This window comes from Lygodium microphyllum, chromosome 29 (assembly GCF_053477565.2).
Source record: "Lygodium microphyllum isolate KBCC chromosome 29, Lygodium_microphyllum_v1.1.10, whole genome shotgun sequence".
Taxonomy (NCBI): domain Eukaryota; kingdom Viridiplantae; phylum Streptophyta; class Polypodiopsida; order Schizaeales; family Lygodiaceae; genus Lygodium; species Lygodium microphyllum.
Genome location: NC_141163.1, coordinates 70,073,025 through 70,087,630, shown reverse-complemented (window position 1 = coordinate 70,087,630; position 14,606 = coordinate 70,073,025). Strand labels below are relative to the sequence as shown.

The window sequence follows — 14,606 nt, the reverse complement described above, 5'->3', positions numbered from 1 at the left end:
TATACATACTATAATTACTAATAATTTTATATAATTGATTGTATATTAATTATCAATATATCATTTAATTATTAATAAAAGATATGTACTTGTATTTCAATTAACGTATTATACATATATAGTTATGTACACATGCTATTAGTTATTAATTGAGAGAGAGAGAGAGAGAGAGAGAGAGAGAGAGAGAGAGAGAGAGAGAGAGAGAGAGAGAGAGAGAGAGAGAGAGAGAGAGAGAGAAGAAGAAGAAGAAGAAGAAGAAGAAGAAGAAAAGTAGTAGTAGTAATTCTCAATATAGTTTATGGGTTGCTAAATTTATGTGATGTTATTGGCTCAATGTGTGAGGATAATATGTATACATACCATGATAGGCTCAATGTGAATAGAAATTACAATTTTATGTGTTTGTCTTTGAGAAGAAACTTTGAGAAATGTTCATATATAGTTTAGCCTTGATCCCATTAATCTTGGTCCTTCACTCTATATACATTAGTGAGTGCCACATACCCATTTATTACATTTTCATGCATTTAACATTGTATTAACCTAAGTTGTCAAAGTTTTTGAAGTTTGAATTATGTTTCTTATATCAATGTCCCATGAACCCTAATGCCACATGAAACATGTTTTCAAAATGCACCGGGAGAACACGGGCACAAAGTGCTGGGAGAATCGTGCCTCGTAGAAGTTATTGACGTGTCAAATCTTAATCGAAGGATACCTCATCTCTCTCTCTCAACTTAGTGTTTATTTTTGAAAGTCCCCTAGGTTTTTTCCATTGAAGGGCTCTTGAACAAGTGCCTTTCTTGTGGAAGGACTTTTTCAAAATTTTGACCTTCGATAGACATGTATTCTAAAATTTGCATTTCTAGCTAATAGAATAGTATTTGAGGAAAAAATAAATAACTATGACATTTTTTAAAGCCATCTTATTGGTTTTCCGTGTCTATTAATTTACAAAAATCTAATACCAACATGATATGATGATAGAATATTTAAAACTTAGTACAACATATGAGTAATTATTTAAGCATTTAAAAAATTATAATGCTATCACAAAAAATAAAATTGCAATACCAGGTTGAGGCTAAAGCTCAATCAATTAAGATAGTCTAGAAAGGCAATAAGATAGCTCTACAATCATCCACAGTCTCAAATGAAATAGCAATACAATCAAAGCATACAATTACTTATACTTTCTTATATCAACTATGATGCTACCACATTAACATTGCGATAAGCTTTTAATCTATCCCACGTTGCATAGATGGCATCCCAATCAACATCTGTAGGGTCCTTAGCACCATTGTATGAAAGGAACATGAGTTGATTCAAGCTCTGGAGTGACAATCTATTGCGATAATTGGACTTGATATGATTCATTTCGGAAAAACCTCTCTCACAATCAACAGTGCTTGTAACAATGACCAAGCACGCATGCCATAGCTACCCTTCTATAGCAAGGTTTGTAAAATCATATCCTTCTCTAGGAAGGGCAAAATTTTTTACTTGCCCATCGATAACAAGGTTTTAAAGATATTTGCCTTCTCTTGAAGATCAAAATGCCTCTAGAAGGGCTGTGCAACCCTAAAAAAAAAACCCTACCAGCAAGTCTCATGCCGGAATTGTACGATAGGCCTATGATGTAAAAACACTCTTGAGATTGTTCCTACTATTTAAAAACTTTCTTTTTCTTTTCTTGTTCTCTCTCTCTCTCTCTCTCTCTCTCTCTCTCCCCTTCCTGTTCACGAAATCCATTTTGAAAGACTTTTTGAACTTGCTTTTTTTAAGCAACACTTTTTCAACGTTTCAGTACACGGCTACGAATCTCTACTGCAGACACGTTGCCGAGACATTGGACGTAAGAAACAACATCGACACGATCAATCTCTCTCTCTCTCTCTCTCTATTTGTGTGTCTTTCTCTGTCTGTGTGATACCCGCTGATCATGCTCTTTGTTTCTTTCTCGCCTGCCTTGCGAAAGTGGAGCCTCTTCTGCAGCGCGACCCTTGAGGTCGGATTCCCGACCATACGCACACAGGTCGTCTCGAACCTCTCTTCCGTTCTCATCGCTCCTGAGTTTGCAGCTTCATCGCCAGTTCGCCGTGTCTCTTGCTGAATCCACCGGCATCATATCAAGCTCCAGACAAAATCGGAAAGCAAGCTCGCCAGGAAGCAATTTTGCGCATCCTGCATTGAGCTTCAATAATGGGTTCTCATTCTGACCTTCGGCGACGGGACTTCCCCTCAGATTTCATTTTCGGCACTGCTACTTCGGCCTTTCAAGTATGTCTTCCCTGAGTTTTTGCTACTTTACGTTCTCCGTATGTAGAAACTCATCGTATAAGCCCTCTGAATATCCCTTCCATACCTTTGGATCATACTGAAATGCGGTACCCCATTTGTAACAATGCTTTAGCGATGGTTATTGGACTCCGTCCATTGTGTTGTATATAATGATACCAGCAGGAATTGTGTGCTTCTATGCCCAAGGGGCCTTGTAGCTTTGCAACATTGAGAAGATCAAGGGGATCGTTTTGATAGGGAATTCCACGAAGTCATACTGATCATTGCGTCTAGTGCATTGTTGTGCTCAGTAGTTAGAATCCAACTGCAAGAAATTTTACTGAAAGATTCGGGGTTTTCAATTGTGTCCTCGTGTGCTTTTGCTTTGATTTGATATCTAATCCGAGGCTTTCCATTCTCAACTCTTTTGTTAGTGTTTGTATCCAGTGTCCCGTGAGTGGCATGCTTTTTGAATGATGTGGGAACATTGTCTGATGACTTGATGTCGTATGCTTAGGAGAGTCAATTTCAACGTGTTCAATAGCCCCCATTCAATAGCTTTCATATTAATTGTTCATGCTAATAGATTAGTCCCACATTTGTGATACTTGTGAAGTCAGTATGACACACACATTATTGTATTGTGCTTTCCTCTTGGGCCCTTGTAAAACTAGGAATCATGCTTTACCTTTGTATTTTTAGTGGCTTCAATTGAGGTCACCTTTTGTGCATATCATATTAGATATGCTCAATGCTTTACCCTCGTAAGGTGCCACCAATGATCCATGGTACTCAAAGTTGTAAGGCCCCCATTATGAAGAGAAGCCATGTGTGAGCTTGGACATTGGTGGGTCGTGACTTGTATGTCAGATGAGGTCTATGTGATCGGATGACCAAAAGGTGACCATTGTGGGTCTAGCCTTTTGGGTTAGATAGAGTAGTTAAAGCTGGAAGCAACTCAAGGCACACCACAAAGGTTGTAGGGTAAGAAAGTTATTAAGGATCTCTATTGTGAGTTCGAGGGCCGTGAAAGTAGCCCTTGGCTAGGGGTAGGGAATATTCCCTGGCCAACTAGTGGAGGTGCATATGGAAGGTCAACAAACATATGTGCACATGGAAGGTCAATAGACATAGGTGCATATGGAAGGTCATCCATCATGACCCCCTTCACAAGCTATAAAAGGTAGACTCTTTCATAGCTTTCATGATCCATCCTTTCACCCAATCAAAGTTATTCCAACTAGCCTTAGGCTCTTCACTTATCTTCTGTCTAGATCGCCATCTAAGCTTCACATTGGAAGCGCATGGGTGGACAAAGCCATCTTTGTATTAGCTTGTTTGGAGTTAAAGGAATTTTTGGTTTTTATCTTATTTGCTATGTATTCTCTTTTTCTATCTCTTGCTCAAGTTCTATTCATTGCGCTATCTGATTTTTACATGGTATTAGAGCCCAGGGGGCTCCTAGGATCAAAGAGTACATGAGAGGCAAAGGCTTCAATAGCAATGAGGAGCAATGCCAACTTCTGCAAGTAGTTTTGGTGCATTAGGAAGCATTTTTGGAGGCTGTGCTACTATACTGGCTATTCAAACATTGAGGATTTGTCCACCAACCTTGAGCAAAGGCAAGTTAGATGGTACAAACTATACTTTGTGGAAGTTTAAAATCACTGTAATCCTTGATTCTTATGAGCTCCTGGAGACCGTATTGGGGATTGACCTAGAACCACAACTAGCCCTCGACCCATCAAATTCGAGTGTGATGCTTCCTTCAAATGCAGATCTTTTACGAGCTTGAAAACGAAGGAATGCAGATGCATTGTGCGCCTTAGTTACAAGCTGTTCTGATAGTGTTTTGACTTTGCTTTAGCATACAACCAAGGCATCAGAAGGGTGGACTATACTGAGAAGTCAGTATGAAACACGAAATCAAACAAGGATTTAAAACCTGGAGAATCAACTAGTAGCGGTGAAGTTTTTTGAAGAAGAGACGGTTGAAGCATTTATTACTCGGATTAAGAATTTGCACAATCAGATGACTGGCGTTGGGATACAAAAGACTAGCTCGGAGCTAGCTCGGAGGTGTCTTCGGATTTGTCCACCAAAGTTTGATGGATGGGTAACTATACTTAATACTCAGGTGAGACCTCAAGCTTTGACTTTTGAGGAGTTTTGTGCATTATTAATGGAGAAGTAGAGGCTGAAAGCCTGAGAAGGAAGCATCAATGGAGGTGCTGCATTCTCTACCAATGCAAATAGTGAAGGTGGCTCCCCCACCAAAAATGATGGTGACAAAAAGAAGAAGGGTGGTAAGAAAAAATTTCAAGGAGAGTGTTTTTACTGCAAGAAAAAAGGACAAGTAATTGTAGATTGTTGTATCAAGAAGGCATATGAAAAAAATGGTACCCTTAAAAATAAGGGGACGAAGATAGTCAACACAGTTAAGCAGAGCTGGAGTTATTCATGGCAACCATCGAGGAAGTGTGTTCCTCGGCACAAGAAGAATCTACTACTGATTCATGGGTGTTAGATAGTGGCGCATCCCGTTACATGACCAACAAGAAAGATCTATACAGTTCTATGCAGCCTCTACAAGAATGCATCACTGTGACGGTTGGAAACGATGCAAAATGCCTTGCTACGGGCACAAATACTATTTCCTTTGTTGCTGCAAATGGTGAAGTCAAAAAGCTTTTAAGAAAGTGTATTCCTCGGTAAGCACAAGAAGAATCTACCATTGATTCATGGATGTTGGATAGTGGTGCATCCCGTCACATGACCAACAAGAAAGATCTATATAGTTCTATGCAGCCTCTACAAGAATCTATCACTATGATGGTTGGAAACGATACAAAATGCCCTACTACGGGCATAGATACTATTTCCTTTGTTGTTGTAAATGGTGAAGTCAAAAAGCTTTCAAATGTGTTGTATGTTTCAAAAATTAGGAGAAATCTGTTATCAGTTGCTTCCATAACTGATCTTGGTCATGAAGTGAGATTCGACAAGACAGGTGTATAAATTCTTGAGAGTGCTAGCAAAGTTGTTGGCAAAGAAGAAAGGAGGAATAACTTGTATGAGCTAAGTGCTCTTACAGCCACCGCTGGAGTGGACACAAGTAAGCTTTGGTATGAAAGATTTGGATACATTGGATTTGCAATTTTGAAGGAGATGCATAAGCAAGGTATGGTTGCTCACCTACCTGTGGTTACTGAATTGAAGGATCTATGTGAAGCTTGTATGATGGGCAAGTAACAAAGAAAGACATTTTCACAAGAAAGTAAGAATAGAGCAAATGCTTCTCTAGAGTTGGTACATGCTAACTTATGCGGTAAGTGCCTTGGAAGGATCTTTTTATTTCATGTTGATCATTGACGACTATAGTAGGAAGATGTGGGTGTATTTCCTTCGTGATAAGACTCAAGCTTTTGGTAAGTTTAAAGAATTGCTAAAACTTGTTGGGAATGAAATAGGGAAAAGTGTGAAGAAATTTAGAATAGATGGTGGTGGTGAGTTTAACTCAAAGGAGTTTGAAGGCTTTTGCAAGATTAAAGGGATCAAACGTAAATTGACGATGCCTCATACACCTCAACAGAATGGTGTTGTGGAACGCAAAAATCACACCATTGTGGAGATGGCAAGGTGTATGCTAAAAGGCAAGGGATTACGAAGCCATTTTTGGGTTGAAGCTATAAATACTGCAGTCTACATTTTCAATGGGAGCTACACAAAGGCTCTTAAGGGAAAAACCCCTTAGGAGGCTTACACTGGTAAGAAACCATTGTTGGGTTTAACTCATACCTACGCTCACAGAGGAGTGTCGGTGATCCTTGGTAGGACACTAGGATACTTTTTACTCTCCTTACAAGCGGTTTTTCCCCCCAAATTTATTTCCTTTTATTTTATGTGCCTACGTCACACATTTTAGGTACTTATTATGTTTTACGTCTTTTGGGTGTGAACACACTCTAGCAACCCTAAGGTTTAAGGGTTGTACTTTGTACTTGCATCTTACACTCTTTGATTATTGCATTGGCGGTCGTGCTATCACACTCACACTCTCTTCACTATCAACTGTACTCTTAGCTGAGCTTCAATTTGTTCTCACATTTGGTATCAGAGCTGAGTTCAGCTTAGTCTTCTCTCCCAACCAGTAGCATTCCATTGTTCTTCTCGAGCTTTAGCTTGGTGAGCTGCTGCCTCTGTCTATAGCAGTTGTTTGCATTACCACTAGCACTACCACTATGTTCGCAAGCAAGAGTCGCCAGCAGCGGCACTAGTGTTGTTGCCTGTCTGCCTTGTCCACCACATGTAGGCCCGCCAGCGCCACCTACGCCACTACTTGACTTGCGCTTGCTAGCCCTTGTGCCGCCTGTCTTGTGTGTAGTGTGCCAACAATGCCCATCACCACAGCTCCACATGCGCCTACTCCCTGCTGCTCTTGGTCTGCTCGACTGCACCGCCAACTTGCTCTAGTCGGCCCCCTTGTGCCAGACGCTGCTAGCACTACAGGCGCCCTATCAGCCATGTGCGTAGCTTGCTCGCCTCCTCCCTCGCCTCCAGCTCATGCTCCACCAACGCCCGCCAAGTTTGCTTGATTTGCCCGACAGCCCAACTCAATCTTTAGCTGCAAAATTTAGGGTAAAAGAAAATTTTTATCATTTTTAAAAAATTTAGATTTCATCTTCAGGAAGGGGCTTGTGCTTGGGCAACATCTCTTTGTTTTTGCAAGTGTCTGGGACACATTTCTCGCAAAGATTTTGTGAAATTTTGGGTCAGAATTTTGGGGCTTTTATTGTTAGCTCAAAGATTGGCAAATGTATACAAGTGATAGTCTGAAATAGACCGACGAGTTTGTGCATTTTGGGGCAAGAAATTTTGGGGCTTTGCGTTTTTAGTGCTGCTGAGCACTGTTTGTACCCTGGACAGTGTGTACTTCAGATAGTTTTTGACAAAGTGTGGTTAAATTTGCTAATTACAACAAAGTGCTTGCTGTAATTTTTGGAAATTTTGAGATTTCTAGGTTGGTCTAGCTTGAAGTATTGCTCTTTTGCTCCTTGATCATTGACATTTACCATGGCAAATCAGGGAGGTAATGTATTCAAATATGTGTCCAAGGAGGATAGGTTAGATGGCAACAACTATTCTCTATGGTCTTTGATGATGAAGAATGTGCTGATTGCAAAGAATCTTTGGGATTATGTCAGTGGTGAAGAAGTTAGGGTTGGAGTTGTGGCTCTTGCTATACCTCCTCCAGGAGGACGTGGACAAAGAGCAACTCAGCCCGCTCAACTTGTTTAACATGCTCTAGCTTAGCCACTTCCCTAGAGATCAGCAATACAAAAGACATGGGACACACGGGATGCTTAGGCTTTGTTGCTGATTGCATTGGCAGTTCAACAGTCTATCATCCCCCACATTCAGTTTGCAGCTTTTTCATGAGAAGCATGGTTGACCTTAGAGCAGATGTTTGCTAGAAAGAATGAGATACACATCTCTTTCTTGAAGGAAGAGCTTGAGATTGTGAAGATGGATGAGGGTGATTCTATGCAGGATCATCTAAATAAAATTTAGGACTTGTGTGAGCAACTTATGAATGTAGATGAGTATTACTCAGATGTGTAGTTGATATCTATTACTTTGAACTTATTGTTGCCCTCGTATTTGGTCTTTCATATGGCCTTGAACCTCACCGTGAGGATTTCCCACAACCACTTACTTTCCTTTAGTTGGTTAGTTTGCTTTTAGAGGAAGAGCAAACAAGAAAGAATAGTGGTGTGGATGTTATAGCCTCTGAGTAGGCTTTTATGGCAAGGCAGAAGGGCAAGGGCAGCCAAGCTAAAAATGCTCTGCAGAGCTCTAGAACATGAGGTGCTTCACAGAGTTGCAAGAAACTGGGGGACACGCAAGCCAAGAAAGGCAAGTGCCACTATTGCAAGAAGCCAAGACACTACACATAATGTAGAAAGTGCATAGCCAAGGAGGAGTCAGGGATGTCTATTTCTGATGTAGATTTGATTGCTACTGAGTCCACGTCTTTTGTTGCAGATTGGGAGCTACACTTTCCAGATGAAGAGACCCTTCTGAATTATTCTGGTTGTCGTATTTTAGTGGATTTTCTTTTTATACACATGCAATTATGACTCTTCTTGGGCTGATAGAGCATTTAGCTCTACTAAGGATGCGAGCACATGGTTTTTTGATAGTGGTGCTTCTAGGCATATCACATCCCACAGGGATTTGTTTTCTTCCGTTATTGTAGCCCCTGTTGGCAAGTCTGTACAGTGTGCCAACAATGCATCATACCCTATTAGAAGCATTGGGGAGATTTTGTTGACAACCATTGACGGCTCTATTCTCCGTTTGTAGGATGCCTTATTTGTGCCAGGCATAAAGAATAACTTGTTGTCTATTTCTTCTTTGGTAAGGTGTAGTTGCAAGCCACCTTTGATGATGATAGATGTATGGTCAGAGATATGGAACACATGACTTTGGTTTTGAGTGGCACTTTATGTCATGGGTTATATGAGTTAGATGTGTTTTTAGTCGATCAGTCAGTCTATCTAGCATCTACTCTCTCTCCTGCTATGTCACAGGCAGAGTTATGGCATGCTCGCATGGGGCATGTAAACTATGGTAGCTTGATGCTTATGCAGCGTATACATATGCTTGATGGTTTACCTCTCGTGGAGAGATCTCCTAAGCATATTTGCGAGGGGTGCATTTTGGAAAAAATGCATTGTTTTTCATTTCCTCGTTATCTTGCTTTTAGAGCAACTGGTAGATTATTGATTGTGCACTTGGATGTATGTGGCCCTATGCAGAGAAAGTCATTGGGTGACTATTAGTGTTTTATCACTTTCATTGATGACTTTACTCGTTTTTGCTAGGTCTGTTCTTTGGTGAAAAAGTCAGAAGTGTATGATGCATTTTTGGCTTTTGTAGCACTTGCTGAAAATCAATTTGGTTGCAGGGTTAAGACTCTTCATTCGGACCCGTGGGGAGGGGGGGGATACATGTCTTCTATGCTGAACTCTTTTTTAAAGCAAAAAGGCATTGTCAATTAGTACACTACTGCTTATACTCCACAACAAAATGGGGTTGCAGAGAGGAAGAATCGGTCACTTGTGGAGATGGCCAGATGCATGCTTAAAGAAAAGAGCTTGCCACATAGTTTTTGAATGGAAGCAATTATGCGTGCTTGCCATGTTTTGAACAGGTGCCCCACCAAGGCATTAAAGAATGTCACGCCTTTTGAGGCTTGGAACAACCGGAAACCTTCTGTTGGACATTTCCGTGCTTTTGGGTGTCTTGCATATGCACATATTCCCAAGGTACTCAGAAAGAAGTTGGATAACAAGGCTATTAAATGCATTTTTGTGAGGTACAAGAGTGAGAGCAAAGGATATAGATTATATGATCTTGTCTCTGAGAAGGTATTTGTCAGTAGGGATGTGGTTTTTGATGAAAAATCAGAATATCCCTTGCTTATTTTGATACATATCAGGCTGCCAATGATGTATTTTGAAGGATTGCTGCCCATTTCTTCTGGTGATACAGCTGGAGCTTCAACAAGTGAACTTAATGTTCAGCTAGTTGCTCCATTGGGTATTGCAGAAAATCAGCTGAATATTCAGCAAGATGCTGAATTTGAAATTTAGCAAGAGCTTGTACACAGTAAGGAAGTTAGGCAGATGCCTAGATGGTATTTGTAGACTATGAAAGATAGTCACTTGGATGCTCCTATTGTTGGTCATACTAGAAGGCAAGCTCGTATGCATGATGGTGCATATACCATGGAGTTTGTTATGGCAGTAGATACACTTGATGATGAGGAGCCTGAATGTGCGTTGGATGCACAACATAGTGTGCATTGGATGGTAACAATGCAAGCTAAGTTTGATTCTATCATAAAATGTTGCATAAGTAAATGAGACATCCAATTGTTGGAGCATATGTATGGATATCAAACAAATCACTGTCATGACAACTTGAGTCCAGGTTCCATTGGTATACAGATTGGCTTGCGATCCTGTAAACCAAACCTCTCAAGAAGTTTACTGATGTATCTAGACTGTGACAATCCTATGCCTCTAGTATCATGAATGAATTGAATGAGTGCAAAGGCCCCAAATCTGACATCTCAAAAGTTTGCTGCAAATTTTGTTTGAATGCTGAAATCTGATCATCATGTGTCCTTGTAAGCAGGAGGATGATCAACATAAAGACGTATGACCAGCAAGGATTCCCCCTCTTTACATACGTAAAGTGTAGACTCTGATGAGCTGTTTATGAGCCCTTGGCTGAGTAAAAAGGCATCAATCTTTGCATATCAAGCTTGAGGAGCTTGCTTCAAACCATATAAAGCCTTTTTTTGCTTGCACACCAAGTGTTTGGATCCCACAACTGCAAAACCAATGGGCTTTTGTACATACACTTCTTCTTGAAGTTCCCCAGGTAAAAATGTAGTCTTTATATCAAGCTGGTGCATAGTCCATCCATAATGGGCTACCAAAGCAACCATAGACGTAATGGTAGTCATGTAGGATGTAGGAGCAAATGTCTCCTCATAGTCAATGCCTTTCTTCTGTGCGTAGCCTTTATCCACAAGCCTGGCCTTATATTTATCAATGGATCCATTTGCATTTCTTTTCAGCTTATAGAACCAGTTTGTATCAATGGCTATGCTCATAGAGGAGTGTGGGTGATTCTCGGTAGGACACTAGGACACTTTTTACTCTCCTTACGAGAGATTTTTTCCCCCGGATTTATTTTCTTTTATTTTATGTGCCTATATCACACAGTTTAGGTACTTATCGTGTTTTACACATTTTGGTTGTGAACACACTCTAGCAACCCTAAGGTTTGAGGGTAGTACTTTGTACTTACATCTTACTCTTTGATTATTGCATTGGGTGTCATGCTATCACACTCATACTCTCTTCACTGTCAATTGTACTCTCCACTAAGCTTTGATGTGTCCATCTTACAACCATCTATCTCATATGTTAGAACTTTTGGATGTGAATGCTATGCACATATTCCTGATGAGAAAAGAAACAAGTTAACCAAAAAGCAGAAAATGTATCTTCTTGGGTTATAGTCATAGTAATAGGGAACAACCATCCTGAGGACCTGGAACGTGGGAACAGCGTCTCAAACGGATGAGCCGAAATGTGACAGGGATATCCCTTGCCCATCCCCAACAACCGTCCCCCCGTCCCGGCTATCCTCTTGTTAGGTTCCCTGTTAGGGGACATTTTTAACAGGGGACTTTTTTTTGGTGGTGGAGTGGATGTCTTTTAAGGGGCGATTTTGTTTTTTAATGGAACTTCTTCTAAGGACTTCCCCTATTGTAACACATACACATATAAAATCAGCATATTTTATATGAAGTCAAATCAAATTAGCCCACATTACACATGCAATTTTTCTACAATGGAAAATACATGTATGCATGTATGCACATGCATATGTTCTTTGGTAGTATACATTCACCCACACACATAGTAACATGGGACCGGTTTTGGGAACAGGGATGGGAATAGGGACGGGGACAGGAATAATGAATTGCCATCCCCTATTACCATGAGAGGGGTTCTAACATGGGGATGGGAAGCTACAAAATGGACATTCCCTATTACTATGCCAACATATCCACCCACCACATCACATGCATACATTTTCAAATGCTATTTATGTATGCCGTTTCCTCTCGTGTCCCACCTCTCGTCTCCGTTCCTTGCTTTTAGTCGTCCCTTGTCCTTGTCTCCATTCCCTTTCCCCGTTCTATGTTACTATGGTTATAGTGATGAGCAAAAGGCTTACAAATTGTATGACCAAGAGGCAAAGAAGATCATAGCGAGCTGTGATGTGGTGTTTAAGGAGCAGCCGCATACAGTGGAGGAGGAGGAGGCAAGTTCTTCCACTTTATTATTAACCGAAGTAGTCCACTATGAACCTGTCCCAAGAGCTACTCCTATCCTTAAGGAGGAGGAAGAATCATCTTCGGATGATAAAGAGAAAGTTCACCAACCTAACATCACACCATCGGAAAAGCCATTGCTGCGATGGGTAAAGCAGCTCTATGACCAAAATAATCCTATGTCCATATTTGTTTAGGAGAAGGCAGATGGACCAAGGAGGTCTCAGAGAATAGAGGAGCAAATAAGGGCTTTTGCTCACATAGTCAATATGGCCTTGATGGCTGAGATTATGAGAGAAGTAAAGGAGCTAGCTGACTTGGAAGAAGCACTTGCAGATCCAGCACGGAAGGCAGCTATGCAACCTGAGTATGATAGCATAATGAAGAAGGACACTTGGGAGCTAGTGGATCGGCCACCAAAGAGAAAGATTATTGGCACCAAGTGGGTCTGGAAGGTGAAGTATAAGGGTGATGGAACCTTAAAAAAGTACAAAGTCAAATTGGTTTTGCACAGGAATTTTCACAGGCTGGAGATTTTGATTTTCAAGATTCATTTGCTCCAACTGTCAGAATGACCACTATTCGCATAGTACTTGGAGTGGCCACCAACAATAAGTGGCTAGTTTACCAAGTGGATGTTAAATTAGCGTTCTTGAATGGTGACCTCAAGGAGGAGGTGTACGTGGTTCAACCACCAGAGTTTGAGGCCCCCCATTCTGAGAACAAAGTGTGTAAGTTGAAGAAGGCATTATATGGGCTGAAGCAAGCCCCTAGAGCATGGTATCGACGAATAGATAAGTTATTTTCAAGCTTAAACTTCAAAAGATGTGCCTCAAATGCTAACTTGTATGTTTACAAGGATGGTGAAAAGTCTGTAGTTATTATTCTATGTGTGGACGACCTTATTACTATAGGCGACTATGAATATATGATCAACTAAACTCGAAAGGCTTTGAGCTCCGAGTTTGAAATGATAGACTTGGCCTTGATGCACTATTGTTTGGGGATTGAAGTCTAGTAAGAGCTAGGAAAGATCTTCATCTTTCAGAAGAAGTATGCATGGGAGATCTTGAAAGCATTTGGTATGATTAAGTGCGAGGAGATAGCTATACTTATGGAGGTCAATGCAAAGTTATCTGTTGAGGATACATCAGCATTAGCGGACATTGGGAGGTACAGGAGATTGGTTAGCAGCTTGATCTACTTGTGCGACACTAGGCCAGATATTAGTTTTGCTATTGGAGTTTTAAGCAGGTTCTTAAACAAACCCCGTGAGAGTCATTGGAAGGCTAGGACGTGAGTGCTTAAATATTGAAGGGAACTCTTGACTATGGTATCGCATACAGTTTTGGTACTTCTCTTGTGGGGTATTGTGACTCAAATTGGGCAAGAGACAGTGATTCCAGAAAGTCAGTTTTTGGTTATTGTTTTTCTTTCGGTTCAGGAATTTTCTCTTGGATCAGTAAGAAATGACCAACAATGGCATTATCTTCTACCGAAGTAGAGTACAAGGCAGACTGTTTTGGTGAATGTGAAGCAGTATGGTTAAGGAGGATCTTATGGCATATGGGAGTGTAGGATGAAGACCCGATTGTGTTAAGATGTGACAATCAAAGTTGCATCGCCATTGCCAAGAATCCAGTATTTCATGCATGCACAAAACATATAGAGATCCAATATCACTATGTGTGTGATTTAATCTAGGATGAGATAGTGGAGCTGGTCTAGTGTCAACATAGGAGAATGGAGCAAATATCTTCACCAAAGCACTATCGAAGGATTTGCTTCAAGTTTATCTTCAGAGACTTGGCATTGGGTCAAGGAGTTAGCTCACCTACGACGGGTGGACATTGAGAAGGGGTGTTAGATATGCTCAATGCCCTACCCTCGTAAGGTGCCACCAATGATGTATGGTGCTCAAAGTTGGAAGGCCCCCATTATGAGGAGAAGCCATGTATGAGTCTGGACATTGGTGGGTGTTTACTGCAGGGCAGAGAAAGCGGAAAAAGAGGCATTAGGAGGAGCGTAAAGCGGAAAAAGGGAAAAGGTGTCTCACAAGAGAATGGGCTCGGAAAAAATCTAAAAGCATGGGAATAACCACCAGGAGTCCAAGGCGCAACCATGGAAGCTGCAAAAAAGCCAAAAGCAAAAAAGGTTCATCTTCAAATATAAGGGCGCAGCCAAAATATTTGTAAAAGAGAGCCAAGCTTCCTCCTGTGCAATTTGTAACCATGGACAGGTAGTAGGACTAAGCTAGGAAGTTAGGGCAAAGGGAAAAAGGGCCTAGGCCATGGCCGGCCATGTAAAAAGGGGATGACCGCCCAAGGGAAAGAGGGCATGTATATAAGCCAAAGTTTTAATGGAAATTCTCATTCTTGGTGTGTGGCAAAAAGCTTCTTCT

The 14,606-nt window shown here is 40.9% G+C and overlaps 1 protein-coding gene across 3 annotated transcripts in view; it reads left to right on the top strand.

The window, feature by feature from the left end:
• Positions 1 to 1,777: 1,777 nt before the first annotated feature.
• Positions 1,778 to 14,606, top strand: part of LOC148010763 (beta-glucosidase 4-like) — an 88,742-nt gene continuing 75,913 nt past the window's right edge. Inside the window, exons 1-2 of one of the 3 annotated variants that reach the window (XM_087672239.1) lie at positions 1,778 to 1,858; positions 1,982 to 2,283. In XM_087672239.1, the coding sequence (XP_087528365.1) occupies positions 2,206 to 2,283 (78 nt within the window). In that variant the 5' untranslated portion in view covers positions 1,778 to 1,858; positions 1,982 to 2,205. The other 2 variants (XM_087672240.1, XM_087672241.1) reach the window with 2 other exon arrangements.